The 15,022-nt window shown below is 39.5% G+C and overlaps 2 protein-coding genes and 1 long non-coding RNA gene across 4 annotated transcripts; 1 reads left to right on the forward strand and 2 right to left on the reverse strand.

Annotated features, from left to right (window-relative positions):
- Nucleotides 1–2,304: 2,304 nt before the first annotated feature.
- On the reverse strand, nt 2,305–3,238 carry LOC133468189 (mitoregulin-like). Its single transcript, XM_061753768.1, has 2 exons — nt 2,990–3,238; nt 2,305–2,626 (listed from the first exon to the last, which is right to left on the reverse strand). The coding sequence occupies exon 1, from the start codon at nt 3,174–3,176 to the stop codon at nt 3,006–3,008; it is 171 nt and encodes a 56-aa protein (XP_061609752.1). The 5' UTR covers nt 3,177–3,238; the 3' UTR covers nt 2,305–2,626; nt 2,990–3,005.
- On the forward strand, nt 3,105–14,085 carry LOC133468190 (uncharacterized). The gene is made up of 3 exons (XR_009785429.1): nt 3,105–3,240; nt 7,182–7,410; nt 14,015–14,085. It is a non-coding gene; the product is annotated as an uncharacterized LOC133468190 (long non-coding RNA).
- Nucleotides 4,763–14,021, reverse strand: scml4 (Scm polycomb group protein like 4). Of its 2 annotated transcripts, none has more exons than XM_061753767.1 (6): nt 13,026–14,021; nt 11,185–11,390; nt 10,311–10,440; nt 7,200–7,403; nt 6,389–6,537; nt 4,763–5,609 (listed from the first exon to the last, which is right to left on the reverse strand). In XM_061753767.1, exons 1-6 carry the CDS (start codon nt 13,129–13,131, stop codon nt 5,484–5,486), a joined length of 921 nt encoding a protein of 306 aa, XP_061609751.1. In that variant the 5' UTR covers nt 13,132–14,021; the 3' UTR covers nt 4,763–5,483. The 2 variants fall into 2 exon arrangements, with proteins under 2 accessions (XP_061609751.1, XP_061609750.1); XM_061753766.1 differs by having other exon boundaries at nt 7,200–7,406.
- Nucleotides 14,086–15,022: the final 937 nt, after the last annotated feature.

A 15,022-nucleotide genomic window follows, 5' to 3' on the forward strand; every position in this document is an offset into this window, starting at 1 on the left:
GCTGACACAACTTAATGAAACACTTTGCAATTACTTTGTGAAAAAAAAAAATGGAATATAAATTTAGCATTTACCGTGACATAATGCATAAACGCACGTCTAATTAAATGCCACCTGCACTTGATTTCCCTCGTGACTCAGCACTTTATCATATTAACTACAGTCGAGTCCCATAAAGCTCTTAAACTCTTGTCAAATCATATTTTATACGTGCGCTTAAATACAGATATATGTTAGCATGAATGACTCGTTATTCTTATTATTAGATGACGTCTCCATCCGCTCGTGACATGTTCTCACATCTTCGGTCGTAATTGGCCTGATATACGCGGATGTTAATGACAAAAACATCTGCTCACGTCTCATTTAACACACAGTGGGGGGGCAGTGTGCATTTGATCCTAAAGTGCACTTGCACCACCTATGGATAGGATTAAACATTTTCATTTGTCATTTTAGTTTTGTATTTTTACATAGTGTAATATGTGAAGGCTGCCAGTGAATGAGTTAAATTGCACACATTGACCTTGACATTAGGTACACAATCTAAAGTGGTGTTTGGCAACTTTTATTGAGCCAAGGTATTTTATAAGGTGTTTTACATTAGAAAAAAAATCTAACAAAATGTCACAAAGTGGATACACAGGTGACGTAAGTGCCTTCTGCCATCTAGTGGAAGAGATTTTAATTGTTTTGCCTCTTACAATATGTCGCTGGCATAGAGAGATTTACAAAGATATATTATTTGTTGTAGAAAAATCAGTTTCGTACCAATTAATTGAAACTGGGTAACACCAATGTAGTTAGGAATCACTGATCTAATGAGATCCAATAGCTGCTTCTTTTACAGACAATAATGCTGTTTTGGAAGTGATGCTTCTTCAACAATGCAGTATTATCTTTATAAAGGCACATTTTATTGTATACACACATTTAACGGAGGCTGGCACAGGGGATCCTTGGTTTAAGACATAATTAAGACAGAATTCGGTTCCATGGTTGTAATGTAACTCAAATTTGTATTCAAGTCGGGAGGAGGTGCTATCCTGAGCCAACAGCCAACTGTGCACTCTCATTCGCCGACTCCCACATCACTCACCAGGCCAGGCCCCGCCTTTTAAATCCACACACATTCAAAATCACAGACACTGCAGTGTAGAATGTGAGGATGGCGATCTCAAGTAGACAAAAATTATTCCTGCAACTCACATGCATATTTTGTATTGCTGTTGTGCAAAAAAAAATGTTTAATGCTATTACGCAAATAATCAATGGGATGATCAATAGAATAATCAATTCTAAATATGTTTGATAGCCCCAGTCCTAATAGGAAGTGTTTATGTGAGTATGGGAAAGGTTAATCAGAGCGTATGGAAATTCATAATGCTTTATAATATATAAAAATAATAAAATAAATATATGCTCACGACTTCGCAGATTTTTAGTTTATCGCGAGCAGTTCTGGAAATTAACCCTCACGATGAACGTGGTACTACTGCATAGACAATTGTTCCTGCTCACATTAACACCTACGGATGATTTAGTCTTCAATGAACTTATGTTTTTGGAAAGTGTGAGGAAAGCAAGACTACCCTGGAGAAAGCCCACCCGAGCACAGGGAGAACATACAAGAGAGCTAAAGTAGAAACCAGAATCTCAGAAATAACTGTGAGGAAGTACCGTCAAAACTGTTAAAATCTGTGGACTGAGCCTTAGTAGGGAGCCTTGTGGAATGCAGTCAGTTTTCTACTGTAGCAGCAAGTACTTGTGGCATTTTATGTACATCGCAACATAAAAGTCTGTGGACCTCATATTGAGTCTTGTGGAACACTACCGGTGCTTATCTACAAGGGATCCGTGGTTTATGGTTATAGTAAATATATATACAAAACAATCCAATAAACAGTAACTATGGTGGCAAATAAGCGTGCCTTCTGGCGCCATGTAACATATATTCTTACGCTGCTGTTTAAGTTAGTTAGTTGCGCTGCATATGATGTAAACTGTTTACTAGTTGCAGTTATTCGTTTGGCCAGCAGAGACCGCCATTGCTTAGTGTAAAACCACCGCCTGGCAAACTGAAGCACATCGTAGTTTTTCATCACGTTGGTGTCAATACCGTTTAGTATTAACCTGGCAGTAAATGTATACTTCATTTGTAAAAACATTTCCCATGATAATGATAATGTAGTGTGACTGATTAGTGTTCTATGTAACCTGTCACTCAGGACAAACGTTTCAAGTTGGGTCAGTTGTGAAGTGAGTAATTCAATACATTGCGTCACACACAACAAAACCAGAAAGTATTTCTTAGCAGTATATTTTATTCAAAGTACACGTTTTTGTTGGTATTAATTGTGTAATATTTACATGACCATAGACATTATTGTTAATACTCAGTGCTGTGAATCCTGGTCATCCTTAGAAGACATAATTATTTGACCATGTTTGACATGGAAAAGTGAGACAACCACTTGAGTTTCCATGTTAGTGTTCTACAGGTTTCGGACAACTGTAAAGAGTTCAGGATTGATTGGCAGACATTCCTGCTCTTCTTCTTCCTCCTACGGTGGCCAACGAGGAACATCCAGCATCCACCCATGTAGGGCAGCACACAGTCCTAAACCTGAAAAAGAAATTATTTTAAATTAAAACTATATTAGGAAAGGATAAGCTGCTTATCCTCACATTCATTCATTCATATATACATATATATATATATATATATATATATATATATATATATATATATATGAAAAGATACAGTGTGATAGAAACTAATTTTACAAGCCGTCATTCTTGTTTGGCCACCAGAGGCCGCCATTGACTTTACAAAAATAACCTTTCTGACTGATAAGACGGTCATTGAGAGATTCTTCGAACATAATACAAGCAAATTAATAAACATATTATTGAATTAATGTGAATACGACTGGGTCATTCAGAGCGGCACCTCGTTATGTTTATTTTTTGTTGTGGGCAGGTGTACCTAATGTTGAGTCCGTTCAGGCCAAGTCAAGTTTCTTCTGCGTCTCTGTCAGTTTGTCTTGTAGCCTCTTCTTCCGCCAGTCCAGAAACTTCCTGCGCATCCGGTTGGCCTGCCAGCCGGCCGCGAAGCCCGCCAGGAAGGACACGACGACGGCCGCCTGCACTGACCTCTCCGAGAAGTCTGCCATAATCGCGCCGAGCTTCTCCTTACTCCCACAAGACCGCACGGTGATACCGGAAGTAAAGTGACAGGTACAAGTATCGCGATATGTCAGAAAGTGTATGCTGATGTACCAGATTGGGTAACCAACTTGCCTAAGTGGCGGCCATGTTGGGTAGGTCGACATTCCCTTCAAAGGCAATGCATGAACATTGAAATTAAAGTCATAACTTGAATTTTAAATTTCACAACTGATTTTAATGAGGTTTACTTTTATTTCAACGCCAAAGCGTATATCAATTCATAACGTTTGAAAAAAGCCCTCAACAATAACTTTGTGTAAGGTTACTCCCAGTTCCTTTTCTAATTGAACGCTACCGTGTGCAGCATAACGTGTTACAACAGCATTCTTGGTCTTTCTGGCCGTCCACACACATTGAATGCACTGATGACTTTGACCCTCCTAGATTAGGGTCACCATAGGCACGCAGCTCAAAGGTGGCGTGAGGTATCTGTTCATATCACGAGCGCGAAATATTACATAATTATTAATATAGGTTTTGTTGTTGTTGTTTTTGTTTACTTCATAAAGCCATTAGTTTAGTTTTCAGCCTGGGTTGTAGCTAAATGAAGTAAAGGTGTAAACTTGATTGACTTGTTGTTGTTAGTCACATAATCATAAATTTTGCTTCCCGCCCAAAAAATGATAAGGCTTAAACTGTTAAAATAATTCACATATTCTACCCATGTAAAGAGTTTCTACAATGATTTCAAAACCATATAGATATGAATTATTGTTTTTGCTAGGATGTTTTTCATTTATTTTGCAATTGCTCAATCTCTTACAAAAGACATTTTTAATTTGATTTCTGTTTGTCTAGAACCGCAGCTTTCCTTTTGCTTTGTACATATATCTTTGGGCTGCATTTACTATCCATCTGTAGTGGGGAAAAAAAACCTTTTATATTATTAATGTAATCATATTGCTAAATGGCCTATACACAAATGCCGATATACTAATAGAAAACATTTTTTTTGTATTTTTGTAAACGAAGTCAAACAATATATTAGGACCATTAGACACTCCAGGAACGAAAGCCATTAAAACCTCAGATCTATGTGTTCTTTATAATATCTTTTTGTAATACAATACTCTCTGTTTGCCACTGATTGTATGTCACCCCGAGGTGATTGTGTTTACGTCATGTTTCAGATTTCTATTTTATTTTTTTACAGTGGGAAGTAACAAAACACTATTTCATTACTGTACTTAATAATATTTTTCAGGTATCTGTACTTGAGTACGTTTTCTGACTCTTTAGGCTTACTACCTACATTTGGAAACGGTTATCTGTACTTTCAGCTATATACTTTTTCAAAATGGTCTCGTTACTTTTTCAACCTCCACGGATGATGACGCGACGTAAAAAAAAAAAAAAAAAAGCGGTTGCGCTCCTTTGTCAAATTTCAGAGTTTGTACTTTTTCACTTGGGTACAGGAGTTGAATAATTACTTCTACTTTTAGAGTTTTTTTTTTTTTTTTTTTTTACACAAGTACCTGTGCTTCTAATTAAGTGCAGAGTAGGAGTACTTTTTATAACGTAGACATTGATATGCTACTTTACAAGTCTATTTTATTGCAGACTACAAAAAAAAACACAAAACAGTAAAAATTTTGAGTGCGGTACAATCCATGTTTAAAAAAAAAACTTTACAAGCATTGCCTCCATTCCGTGAAATAAGTTAATATACATACCGAAAAATACATGGGAAAAGTTACATTGTTTGAGACATGTAGTCATAATATTGTACAGTGAAATGAAAGTCAAATGTTGTAAGGCAGTGAAGAGGAAGAACTTGGCTACATGCTGCTTTGCACTAACATAATGAAAATCACTAGCTTAAGATTTCTTTAGAAATTGTGTGTGAACGCTGAAGAGAATTAACTGGAAACTGCAGAAGTGAAACTGAAATGTAGAATGTAAAACTTTAAAAAAAAAAAAAAAAAAGGTTCAACATTTTTAAGGTCAGTTTTTTGGAAGTGGAAATTTAGGAATGTCAAAAAAGTGAACGTCTGAATAATCTAAATGGGGTGGTAAAATGAATTTTTGAAGAATCTGTTCAGCATTCACACGATAATACTGCAGCAGCAGGACTATCTTTTAGTGGTTAAATAAATTGATATTGAGGTACAATTTAAGCACCAAATAAGTGTTTTTCATCCCTAGCTGTTCAGCACAGCTAAATCTGGATCTGATGGAGTACCAAACATGTAAGCACCAGTTTTCCAGCGTTGCTTGCTGCAGCCGTGGGACGTTTGACCCCGGCAGCACAGTCACAAGCGATTCTGTTTCAACCTGTCGATATGGTAGCACAGCTTGAGCGCGGGGCCCAGTTTCAGTCCTAGATACTTCATCATCATCTCACTTTTCAGAAGCAGGAGGGCGTCGCCATCTATTTCCTGGAAACAAACTTGTCATACTCTACTTTGAAGACAGGAATACAGTAAAACCCCGCATATTCGTAGTTTGGCATTCGCAGCAAATATGCGTGTTTTTCTCCAAATAACGGAGGAGCATCCCAAAAACAAATACACAAATAGGCAAATTCGCAAATATGTGGGGGCTCACTGTATAATCTTTACAGGTCAATTTAATTTAAAAAGAAAAACAACTATCATACTACCACTACAATTTATTGTACAATTACAAGAATAATATTTAAGATATCGTTTTGTTAACCAGTATGAATCTGAAGAGAATAAAGTCATTTTTCCTGTTTTTTCAAGGGAGAAAAAGTCACAACGGAGTTGTAATTTCCATCCATCCATCCATTTTCTGAGCCGCTTCTCCTCACTAGGGTCGCGGGCGTGCTGGAGCCTATCCCAGCTATCTTCGGGCGAGAGGCGGGGGTACACCCTGAACTGATCGCCAGCCAATCACAAGTTACATATAAACAAACAACCAATCGCACACACATTCATAACTACGGGGAATTTAGAGTCTTCAATCAACCTACCATTGCAAGTTTTTTGGGACGTGGGAAGAAACCGGAGTACCCGGACAATACCCACGCAGGCACGGGGAGAACATGCAAACTCCTAAAATTATGACACATACAATAAAGTTTTTTCTTGAAAAAAAAAAATATTACATCTAAAAAAAACTGGTCCATCAAAAATGCGGTTCATCATGAAACTTCATGTAAAAACTCAATAACCCAAACTTTTTGCACGCTCACGTGTTTCCTGAAGGTTTCCGCGTGAGGTCCCAGTGCTTGAGGGTCAGCGTCCTTGATGAAGCACACCACCTCGTCCACACCCCAGCTTGACGGGTCTTTCCCTGGGGGACGCCTGCACTCTCCCGGCTCCATCGCCACCGCGCTAGAAACTGAATTACACACACTGTCCCTTACCTTGATGCTAACATGCTAACATGCTACATGTACTGTACATGTCATGATGAACACTCCTGAGACTGTCACCCCAAAATACCTTAAACATAAGCATAGCTTAACTGTACTGTCGTGTTACAATTACTGAACTGCAACTTTTCTGTTGCTGTACTGCTGGTCTACTGTAGCTTTAGAGTTACTGTACTTTAAATGTATTGATGCTACACTAGAGTGTAGCTGTTATGGCACTTTATCTTTACTGTTACTACACTGCAGTGTTATTTATACTACACTATAGTGTTTCTGTGTTGGAGCTAACTGCTACTATATTGTAACTTGTTACTGTACTTAAACTTTATTGATAATATAGTATAATGGGACTGTTCTGTAGATTTTCTGTTACTGATCTGTAGCTTTATTGATGCTTGCCTATAATGTTCTTGTTACTGTACTGTAGCTTCATGGATTCTAAACTACAGTATAATGTTCCTGTACTGTAGGTTTACTATTACTTTTCTGTGACTTCACTGTTCCAAAACCTAAACGTTTTTGTTCCTGTACAGTAGCGATATTGATTCAAAATCATAGCGTTATTGTTACTGCATTGTATCTTTACTTTGCTTCACTTGTTTTTCCCCAGTAAAAGTCAACAAGTCACCATTCTTGTTGGCCTCCGGGAAGCTTCCGGAACTGGTATCCGGTCTGCATGTGGCCATCCTCGGTGTGGGGCAGCCGCTGCTGTTGCCCCGGTAACCGTACCCGTGTTTCCGGTTGTACTGCGACGTCATCACTCCGAAGACCGAATTGTAGCGCTTGGAGTCCGTGGAGGGCTCGAACACGAAGTCGTCAGGCACCGATGTTTCTGCTGGGTGAGGAACATGCACACACACATTTTGTATTTTATTATTATTATTATTATCATTTAAATGTATTATTATGATTATTAGGATTATTATTATTATTTAAATGTATTATTTATTATTAATATTATTGAACATTAATTTTTTTTTTTTACTATTTTCCTATAGTTTATGATGAGCAAAACAAGTCTCTTATAGCAGATGAGGTGACATGCCTATGGTGTGTAACGTTTACACATAACCCAATCTTTCCATCCACCGCTTATTCTCACGAAGGTTGCGGTTATAACGTGCCCATCCCAGCTGATTTTGGAGGAGAGGCGGAATACGTCCTCAACTGGTTGCCAACCAGTCGCAGGGCACAGAAAGCAATAAAATATTACGTTGGACTAGGGAAGAATTCTATTAAGTGATAACAGCTGTGCACTTAATGCAGCCATATGGGGGGCACAAGCCAGTGCAAACTGTAGGCCGGTCCCAAGCCCGGATAAATGCAGAGGGTTGCGTCAGGAAGGGGATCCGCCTTAAAACTTTGCCAAGCAAATATGAGCGTTCATCCAAAGAATTCCATACCGGATCGGTCGTGGGCCGGGTTAACAACGTTCGCCACCGGCGCCGTCAACCTGCAGGGCGCCGGTGCAAATTCAGCTACTGTGGGTCGAAGTCGAAGAAGAAGAGGTGGAAAGCGGGTTCTTCGACAGAAAGAGAAGAGGAAAGCACATTGCCTAGAACTGAATGTGGGGACTTTGAATGTTGGGAATATGACAGGAAAATCTCGGGAGTTGGTTGACATAACGATTAGGAGGGAGGTTGATATATTGTGTGTCCAGGAGACCAGGTGGAAAGGCAGTAAGGCTAGAAGTTTAGGGGGAGGGTTTAAATTATTTGACCATGGTGTAGATGGGAAGAGAAATGGAGTCGGGGTTATTTTAAAAGAAGAGTTGACTAAGAATGTCTTGGAGGTGAAAAGAGTATCAGATCGAGTGATGAGGCTGAAACTTCAAATTGAGGGTGTTATGTATAATGTGATTAGTGGCTATGCCCCACAGGTAGGATGTGACCTAGAGGTGAAAGAGAAGTTCTGGAAGGAGCTAGACGAAGTAATTCTGAGCATACCAGAGAGAGAGAGAGAGAGAGAGAGTCGTGATTGGTGCAGATTATAATGGACATGTTGGTGAAGGAAATAGGGGTGATGAAGAAGTGATGGGTAAGTACGGCATCCAGTACGACAGGGGTGGTGGGGGAAAAGTGAGGCTACAGGGAGAAGAGATAGCAAGGGTGGAGGATTTTAAATACTTGGGGTCAACCGTCCAGAGCAATGGTGAGCGTGGTCAGGAAGTGAAGAAACGGCTCCAAGCAGGTTGGAACGGGTGGAGGAAGGTGTCAGGTGTGTTATGTGACAGAAGAGTCTCTGCTAGGATGAAGGGCAAATACATAAAACAGTGGTGAGGCCAGCCATGATTTACGGATTAGAGACAGTGGCACTGAAGAGACAACAGGAAGCAGAGCTGGAGGTGGCGGAAATGAAGATGTTGAGGTTCGCTCTCGGAGTGACCAGGTTGGATAAAATTAGAAATGAGCTCATCAGAGGGACACCCGAGGTTCGATGTTTTGGAGACAAAGTTAGAGAGAGCAGACTTCGATGGTTTGGACACATCCAGAGGAGAAATAGTGAGTATATTGGTAGGAGGATGATGAGGATGGAGCTGCCAGGCAAGAGAGCTCGAGGAAGAACAAAGAGAAGGTTGATGGATGTCGTGAGGGAAGACGTGAGGGCAGTTGGTGTTCGAGAGGAGGACGCAGGAGATAGGCTTACATGGAAAAGGATGACGCGCTGTGGCGACCCTAAAGGGACAAGCCCAAAGGAAAAGAAGAAGATAACAGCTGTGCACTTGTGGTTGAAGCCGCTCTACACACACACACACACACACACACAGACACACGAAGATGAAAAGATAAAGATAAAGGCACACCTGTGATATGTTTGTGTGTTTATCTGTCAGGACCTGTGGCATGTTATAGTTACCAGTGTTGTCTCCTGTCAGGACCTGCGGTGTGTTAGCAGTGTTGGGAAGATTATTTTGGAAACGCAGTTGGTTACAATTACAAGGTATCGTGTTGAAAATGTAATAGTAGTATAACTAGTTCAATTACTTTCTCAAAGTAATATAAGTAATTACATTTTGAGTACATAGATCATTATTTTGGAATTAAAAACATAGTTGTTCTTTACACTAACAATGAACTGATCACAATACATGATGAAATGTAAATACAAATAAAATGTGTTTGAGAAATGTGGAAGAATGTGTTTGTTGCATTATGTGTTGCAGTATGTGAAAACACGATACTGTCCACGTTGAGCTAATGACAAACAATTTAAAAAGCGCTTCACATGACAAACCAGAAAAGTGAATGTTCCATATACAAAAGTCTAAAATTATGAAGGTTAGACAGTTCAACAATCAATGTTGTTTTATTCAAAAGTGTAATTAAGTCCAGCCTTTTCAAAATCTCAGACAAACTAATAGATTGCACCTCAAAGTGGTCATATTGGGAAAAACTGTCATGTTTGAGACTACGGCACATGACCAGAGAGAGCCAATCACAAGCATCGGTTTTAGAAGGAGGAAGTCAACACACACATACACACGCACACACACACGCACACAAAACTTTTGCGGCAATTTTTCAAATGTAACTAAAACTGTAATCACAGACATTTCAAAAAGCAACTGGAATTTAACGACCATTTTTTTTTTGCCCAGTAAATACAATTGCGAACATTTTGGAATGAAATTATGCAATCTCGTTACATGTAATTGGTTACTCCCCAATACAGTCTGTTAGCATTTATTATATTCCCGTTAGGCAGGACCTGTGTTGCATTTATGCGTGTAGTTAGCTACCTGTGAGGGCGTGTGGCGATGCAGAGCAGGGGACGATGGCCGCATCCTGGGGTAAAGATCCAAGTTCTGGTTCTGGTGTGCATCTGGGAGGTGAAGTAGCTAACGGTGATGTTACCATCCTGGACTTCAGCTACACAAACGCACACATGGATGTTCCGCTGAGCTGTTGTTAAGCATTTTACTGTTGGGTTTTTTTTACCCAAAATGTCATTGTTCTGATAATTATGAGCACTTTTTGTATGAAATCCTACAAAATGTGTGACCTTGAGCTACTGCTACATACAGTATAACGCAGAAAGAAATATTAGTAATACATTTCTTTCTACTCACTACAAAATCAAATATGTACTGCAATTATTCTGCTAAATATGGGCATTTTTGGGTATTAATTCATACTAAATTATTGTAATTTAGAGGAAGCAAAGGAAGAAAATAGATTTTAGGTGATATTGGTTTAATAAAATTGACCGACTGAAAAAAAAATGTTTTATCTACTGTTCACTGTATGTGCAGTTTTTGTATGAAATCGTAATAAGTTTGTGAAATTTAGAGGTTCTACTACTTATAATTAGCACAGAAAGCAATACTGGTGAATAAATCAACCAGGAAATGGCAGTTTTCTACTAATTATACAATAAAATATGTATTTTTTCATACTAAATATGTGTACTTTTGTATAAAATCATGCTAAATTATAGGAAATTAGAGGTAGCACAGGAAGGAATTAATGTTGGGTGATAATTGTTTATATAATGAACAGATTGAAAAAAAATTACTTAACTAAAAAACTATGTATGTGCAGTACTAATAATTCTAATAGTAATACTAACAGTAGTAGCACTAGTACTAGTACCAGTCCAATGCACAGATGTACCTTAAAGCCGGGCTTCCTGCCTCTCTTCTTGGGCACGCTGGGGGCCACACACACGGGCTCGGTGTAGTACGAGCTCTGGAAGTGCAGCTTGCGGGTCGGGGGACGCCCCCTCTTCCTGCCGGGCACCTTACCGGGGGGCCCCACCGCCCGGAAGCGGGGGCCCAGGGCCTGCATCTGCAGAGCCCCTGACGGGCCGCTCATCACACCTGAGTGGGAGACGTGCATTAAATGCTCTATTTGTATGTGTTGCTGCTCTGTGTTGTTTAGAATTACCGTAACAACTGTGCTAATTTACATTCGCCTGTCTATGGCGTTTCGCATTATGTGTTAGCATTAGGCTCACGAACACTAATCAGATGAAATGATATGGTTTGGATGAACATATTGGTGTTTAATTATACGGTGGTGCCTTGAGATAAGAGTTGAATTCCTTCCGGGACCATGCTCTCAAGTCAAAACACACACATCTCAAGTCATCTTTCCCTATTGAAATGAATTAAAATTGAATTCATCTGTTCCAGCCTTCTCCCCAAAAAATCAAAACAAAAATGTAATATATTTTAATGAGGAAAAATAGTACTCCATATTTACTGTACTTCATAAAAATAAATAGTAATGACATAATTCAATCGAATATAAAGAATTAAACTGCTTTTGTCACACTTTGTGCTTCAACTCAATGGATACTGCACTGCTCCTTCTGTTGTTCCTTGGCCACCCGGTGACAGTATAAGACACCCATATGGATATACAATACGGTCCATGGAAACGGTCTCAGCTCCTCAGTATGAAAGTAATATTAGTCAGTCTTTGCAGAGGATAAAGAACATATGCCTGTAATAGTTATATTGTCCCTCTAGGTGTGTTGCTGCACCGTTTGTGGACAAATATCATGAGCCCATCCATGGCATTTTGCATTGTTTGTTAGCATTAAGCTAAAAATACTTCATTAAGGCAAAGCTACAGTATGTGATGCTGTCATTGTTTTATATTTGGTTTATCTGACAAACTGCTGCTTGTTGTAAAGTGAGTTGAGTCACTGCCGTCATACGGTGCTCGTGTCGCAAGTTTGTGCTGGCAAATTAAAGGGGCGGGAAAAAAATGACAGCTCATTTCTTGAAACACTTGTGAGTCCCTTCACTCGTATCTCAAGGCACCGCTGTACAATGTTGATTTGTTTTTGTTTAATGCGTCAGTTTTAACTTCAATTGCAGTGGGAAAAAAACAGCTTGAATAAGCTTACACTTGGTCTCTTATTTGGAGAACTGTGCAGTGAACAAGTCTTTGTTTGCTTTCCCAAAAGTGATGTTGTCTTGTCTTGTACCACTGGACAATGTTTAATTGTTTTAGTTTAATGCGACAGTTTTAACTTCAACTGCAGTGAACTTGGTCTCTTATTTAGAGAAATATGCAGTGAACAAGCCTTTGTTTCCTTTCCCAAAAGTGATGTTATACGATAGTCTACTAATTCTTGACAGTGAGAGGAAGAAAACTTTAAAACATGTTTTAATAAGTTTAAGTGTGTGGGGGAAGTACAATTATTTTATTTGTATGTTTTTGTAATAGGGTCTCTATTTCGCTGATTTTCACCAATGGTGGTTGGGTCTGGAATGTACCCCCAAGCTGCATAATGTTTTGTACTTCACAAGTACACCCTCCCCCTCCAGCTGCAAACATTGCAATAAAGTATGTGTTACTACACACCACACACAGAAGTCGCACAATCAATCAAGCCAGCGCGCACACACACGGCGGTTTATCTTCCACTGAACTAACTACACTCACACTTGCATCAAACCGGTGATGACAAAGGACAAAGCGAAGGAGCGAGCGGTGCCTACCAGGCCGTCCGGTTGGTCTCCTTGTGTCGGGCCGCAGCAGCAGCAGCAGCAGCGGCGGGACTCGAACAACGAACAGGCTCCTCGGCTGTCTGCTGTCAAGATGCATGCACCTCCCTCCCTCACTCTCCCTCCTTCCGTCTCTCTCTCTCTCTCTTTTTACCCCCCGGCCCCCCTCTGTGTCCCCTTTCCGTCGCCATGGCAACACGCCTCTAACATCCCACAGCTCAAACTCTGTGCGTTTGCTTAATGTAATTACAGTGGGTTGCAGCTCAGGCTTTTTTCGCTTGTAAACCCACTAGAAGGAGGGGGAAAAGCTAAGATTCGAAAATATTTTTTTTTGTGGGGGGGAGGGCAATATATTCTATGTTATGTTTTGGACAAAAACAAAAATCTAACAATATTTGGAGATATGATTTTCAGTGTTTATATACCGTAACTGTATATAATGTATTTAAATAACAGATTGTAAGTTGTTTTTATATTAGAAACGCAGCTCCAATTTGTTAGATTATTTCAAGATAATAGAGAAAATAGTTGTTTTTTTTTCCTTCTTAATTCATACTGACCGATGTTTCTAATACAAAGTAACCAATGAAAAACATATCTATCCATTTTCTATTATTTGAAACACAATGCATGTGTTTTATTTTGGATGGAAAATTTTGGAGAAAACATGGATGTAAGTGTGTTACAAGTGTGTGCTTTGTCACAATAATAAAAAGAGGGACAATAATAACCAACATGTAAACCGCAGGTCAGCAATACGGGGATGCAATACTGTCTGTTTGTATTTAGACTCATAAATCTTGGAAAGTAATTACACATGGCCTGATGTCCCACCTCAATCAGTCGTGTCCCATTACTGATGATCATCTTTTACTTAGAGTTAATTACAAAACAGGGGGAGGGGCTGAAGGCTGACTCGGTGTGCGTGTGTGCGCTCTCCAATCAATGTGTGCGTCTCACAAAGCTTCTGAATGTATTTACAGCGCAGACAGGGCATCACCATGGCAACAGACAGTCGATCCAGAGGCGTGCTAGAGTCATGTGAGACACCGGGAATAAATAAACGCTTCATCAAGTACAGTGTGTGTGTGTGTGTGTTCAATGCATGCATAATGTATTCCATCACACATTTGTGTTTACGTCAGGTAAAAAAAAGGCCAGGAATTTAAGTCAGAACATACATACAGCGTCGTGAAAAAGTACTGTACTTGCCCCTTTCTTCTTACATTTCTTTTGCAGTTTCCTCACTAACGTTCAAGATCTTCAAACAAATATAAATAGACAACGATAACCCAAGTAAATGTAAAATGCAGTTTTTGAATGGTGACTTTACTTACTAATGGAGGAGGAGGAACTATTCTAAGCTACCTGGCCCTGTGTGAAAAAGTAATTGCCCCACTTGTTAAATCATGAATTAACTGGGGCTAATCCATTTTTTGGGAAAGCTGAGTTCATTTTCACTGACCACACCTGAGCCTGATTACCCCATGGAACAGTGGTGAAGCTTCCCAGGAGTGACCCGCTTACAAAAATTACTCCAAGGGCACTGCGATGACCTATCCAGGTTGTCACAAAGGAACCCAGGACATTAAAAAAAAAAAAAACTGGTCTCCCTTGTGTCAGTTAAGGTCAGTGTTCATGACCGAACAGAAAGGGACTGAGCAAAAATGGCATCCATGCCAGAGTTCCAAGGCCAAAATCACTGCTGACCAAAAAGAACAAAGGCTGATCTTACTTTTGAAAAAACAACAAACTTCTGATTCCCAAAATCTTTGGGGTAATATTCTATGAATTGACGAAACCCAAGTTGAACTTTTTGGAAGGTGTGTGTCTTCTTACATCTGGCACAAATGTAACACAGCACTTTGGAAAAACAACATCATACCAACAGTCAAACATGGTGGTGGAAGTGTGATGGTTTGGAAGTTGTTCATTCAGGACGTGGACAACTTGCTGTGATTGATGGAACCTTGAAGGAATTCTGTTCTGTT

The sequence above is a fragment of the Phyllopteryx taeniolatus genome, chromosome 18, assembly GCF_024500385.1.
Source record: "Phyllopteryx taeniolatus isolate TA_2022b chromosome 18, UOR_Ptae_1.2, whole genome shotgun sequence".
NCBI lineage: Eukaryota > Metazoa > Chordata > Actinopteri > Syngnathiformes > Syngnathidae > Phyllopteryx > Phyllopteryx taeniolatus.

What these genes read in the sequence shown, in the direction of transcription:
- LOC133468189 (XM_061753768.1), bottom strand. Translation starts at nt 3,176, where the DNA reads ATGGCAGACTTCTCGGAGAGGTCAGTGCAGGCGGCCGTCGTCGTGTCC.
- scml4 (XM_061753766.1), bottom strand. Translation starts at nt 13,131, where the DNA reads ATGCATCTTGACAGCAGACAGCCGAGGAGCCTGTTCGTTGTTCGAGTC. An exon ending in GAGACCAACCGGACGGCCTG is followed by an intron (nt 11,391 to 13,025) that starts GTAGGCACCGCT and finishes TCTCCCACTCAG; the next exon opens with GTGTGATGAGCGGCCCGTCA. An exon ending in CGGAAACCTTCAGGAAACAC is followed by an intron (nt 5,610 to 6,388) that starts GTGAGCGTGCAA and finishes GTTTGTTTCCAG; the next exon opens with GAAATAGATGGCGACGCCCT.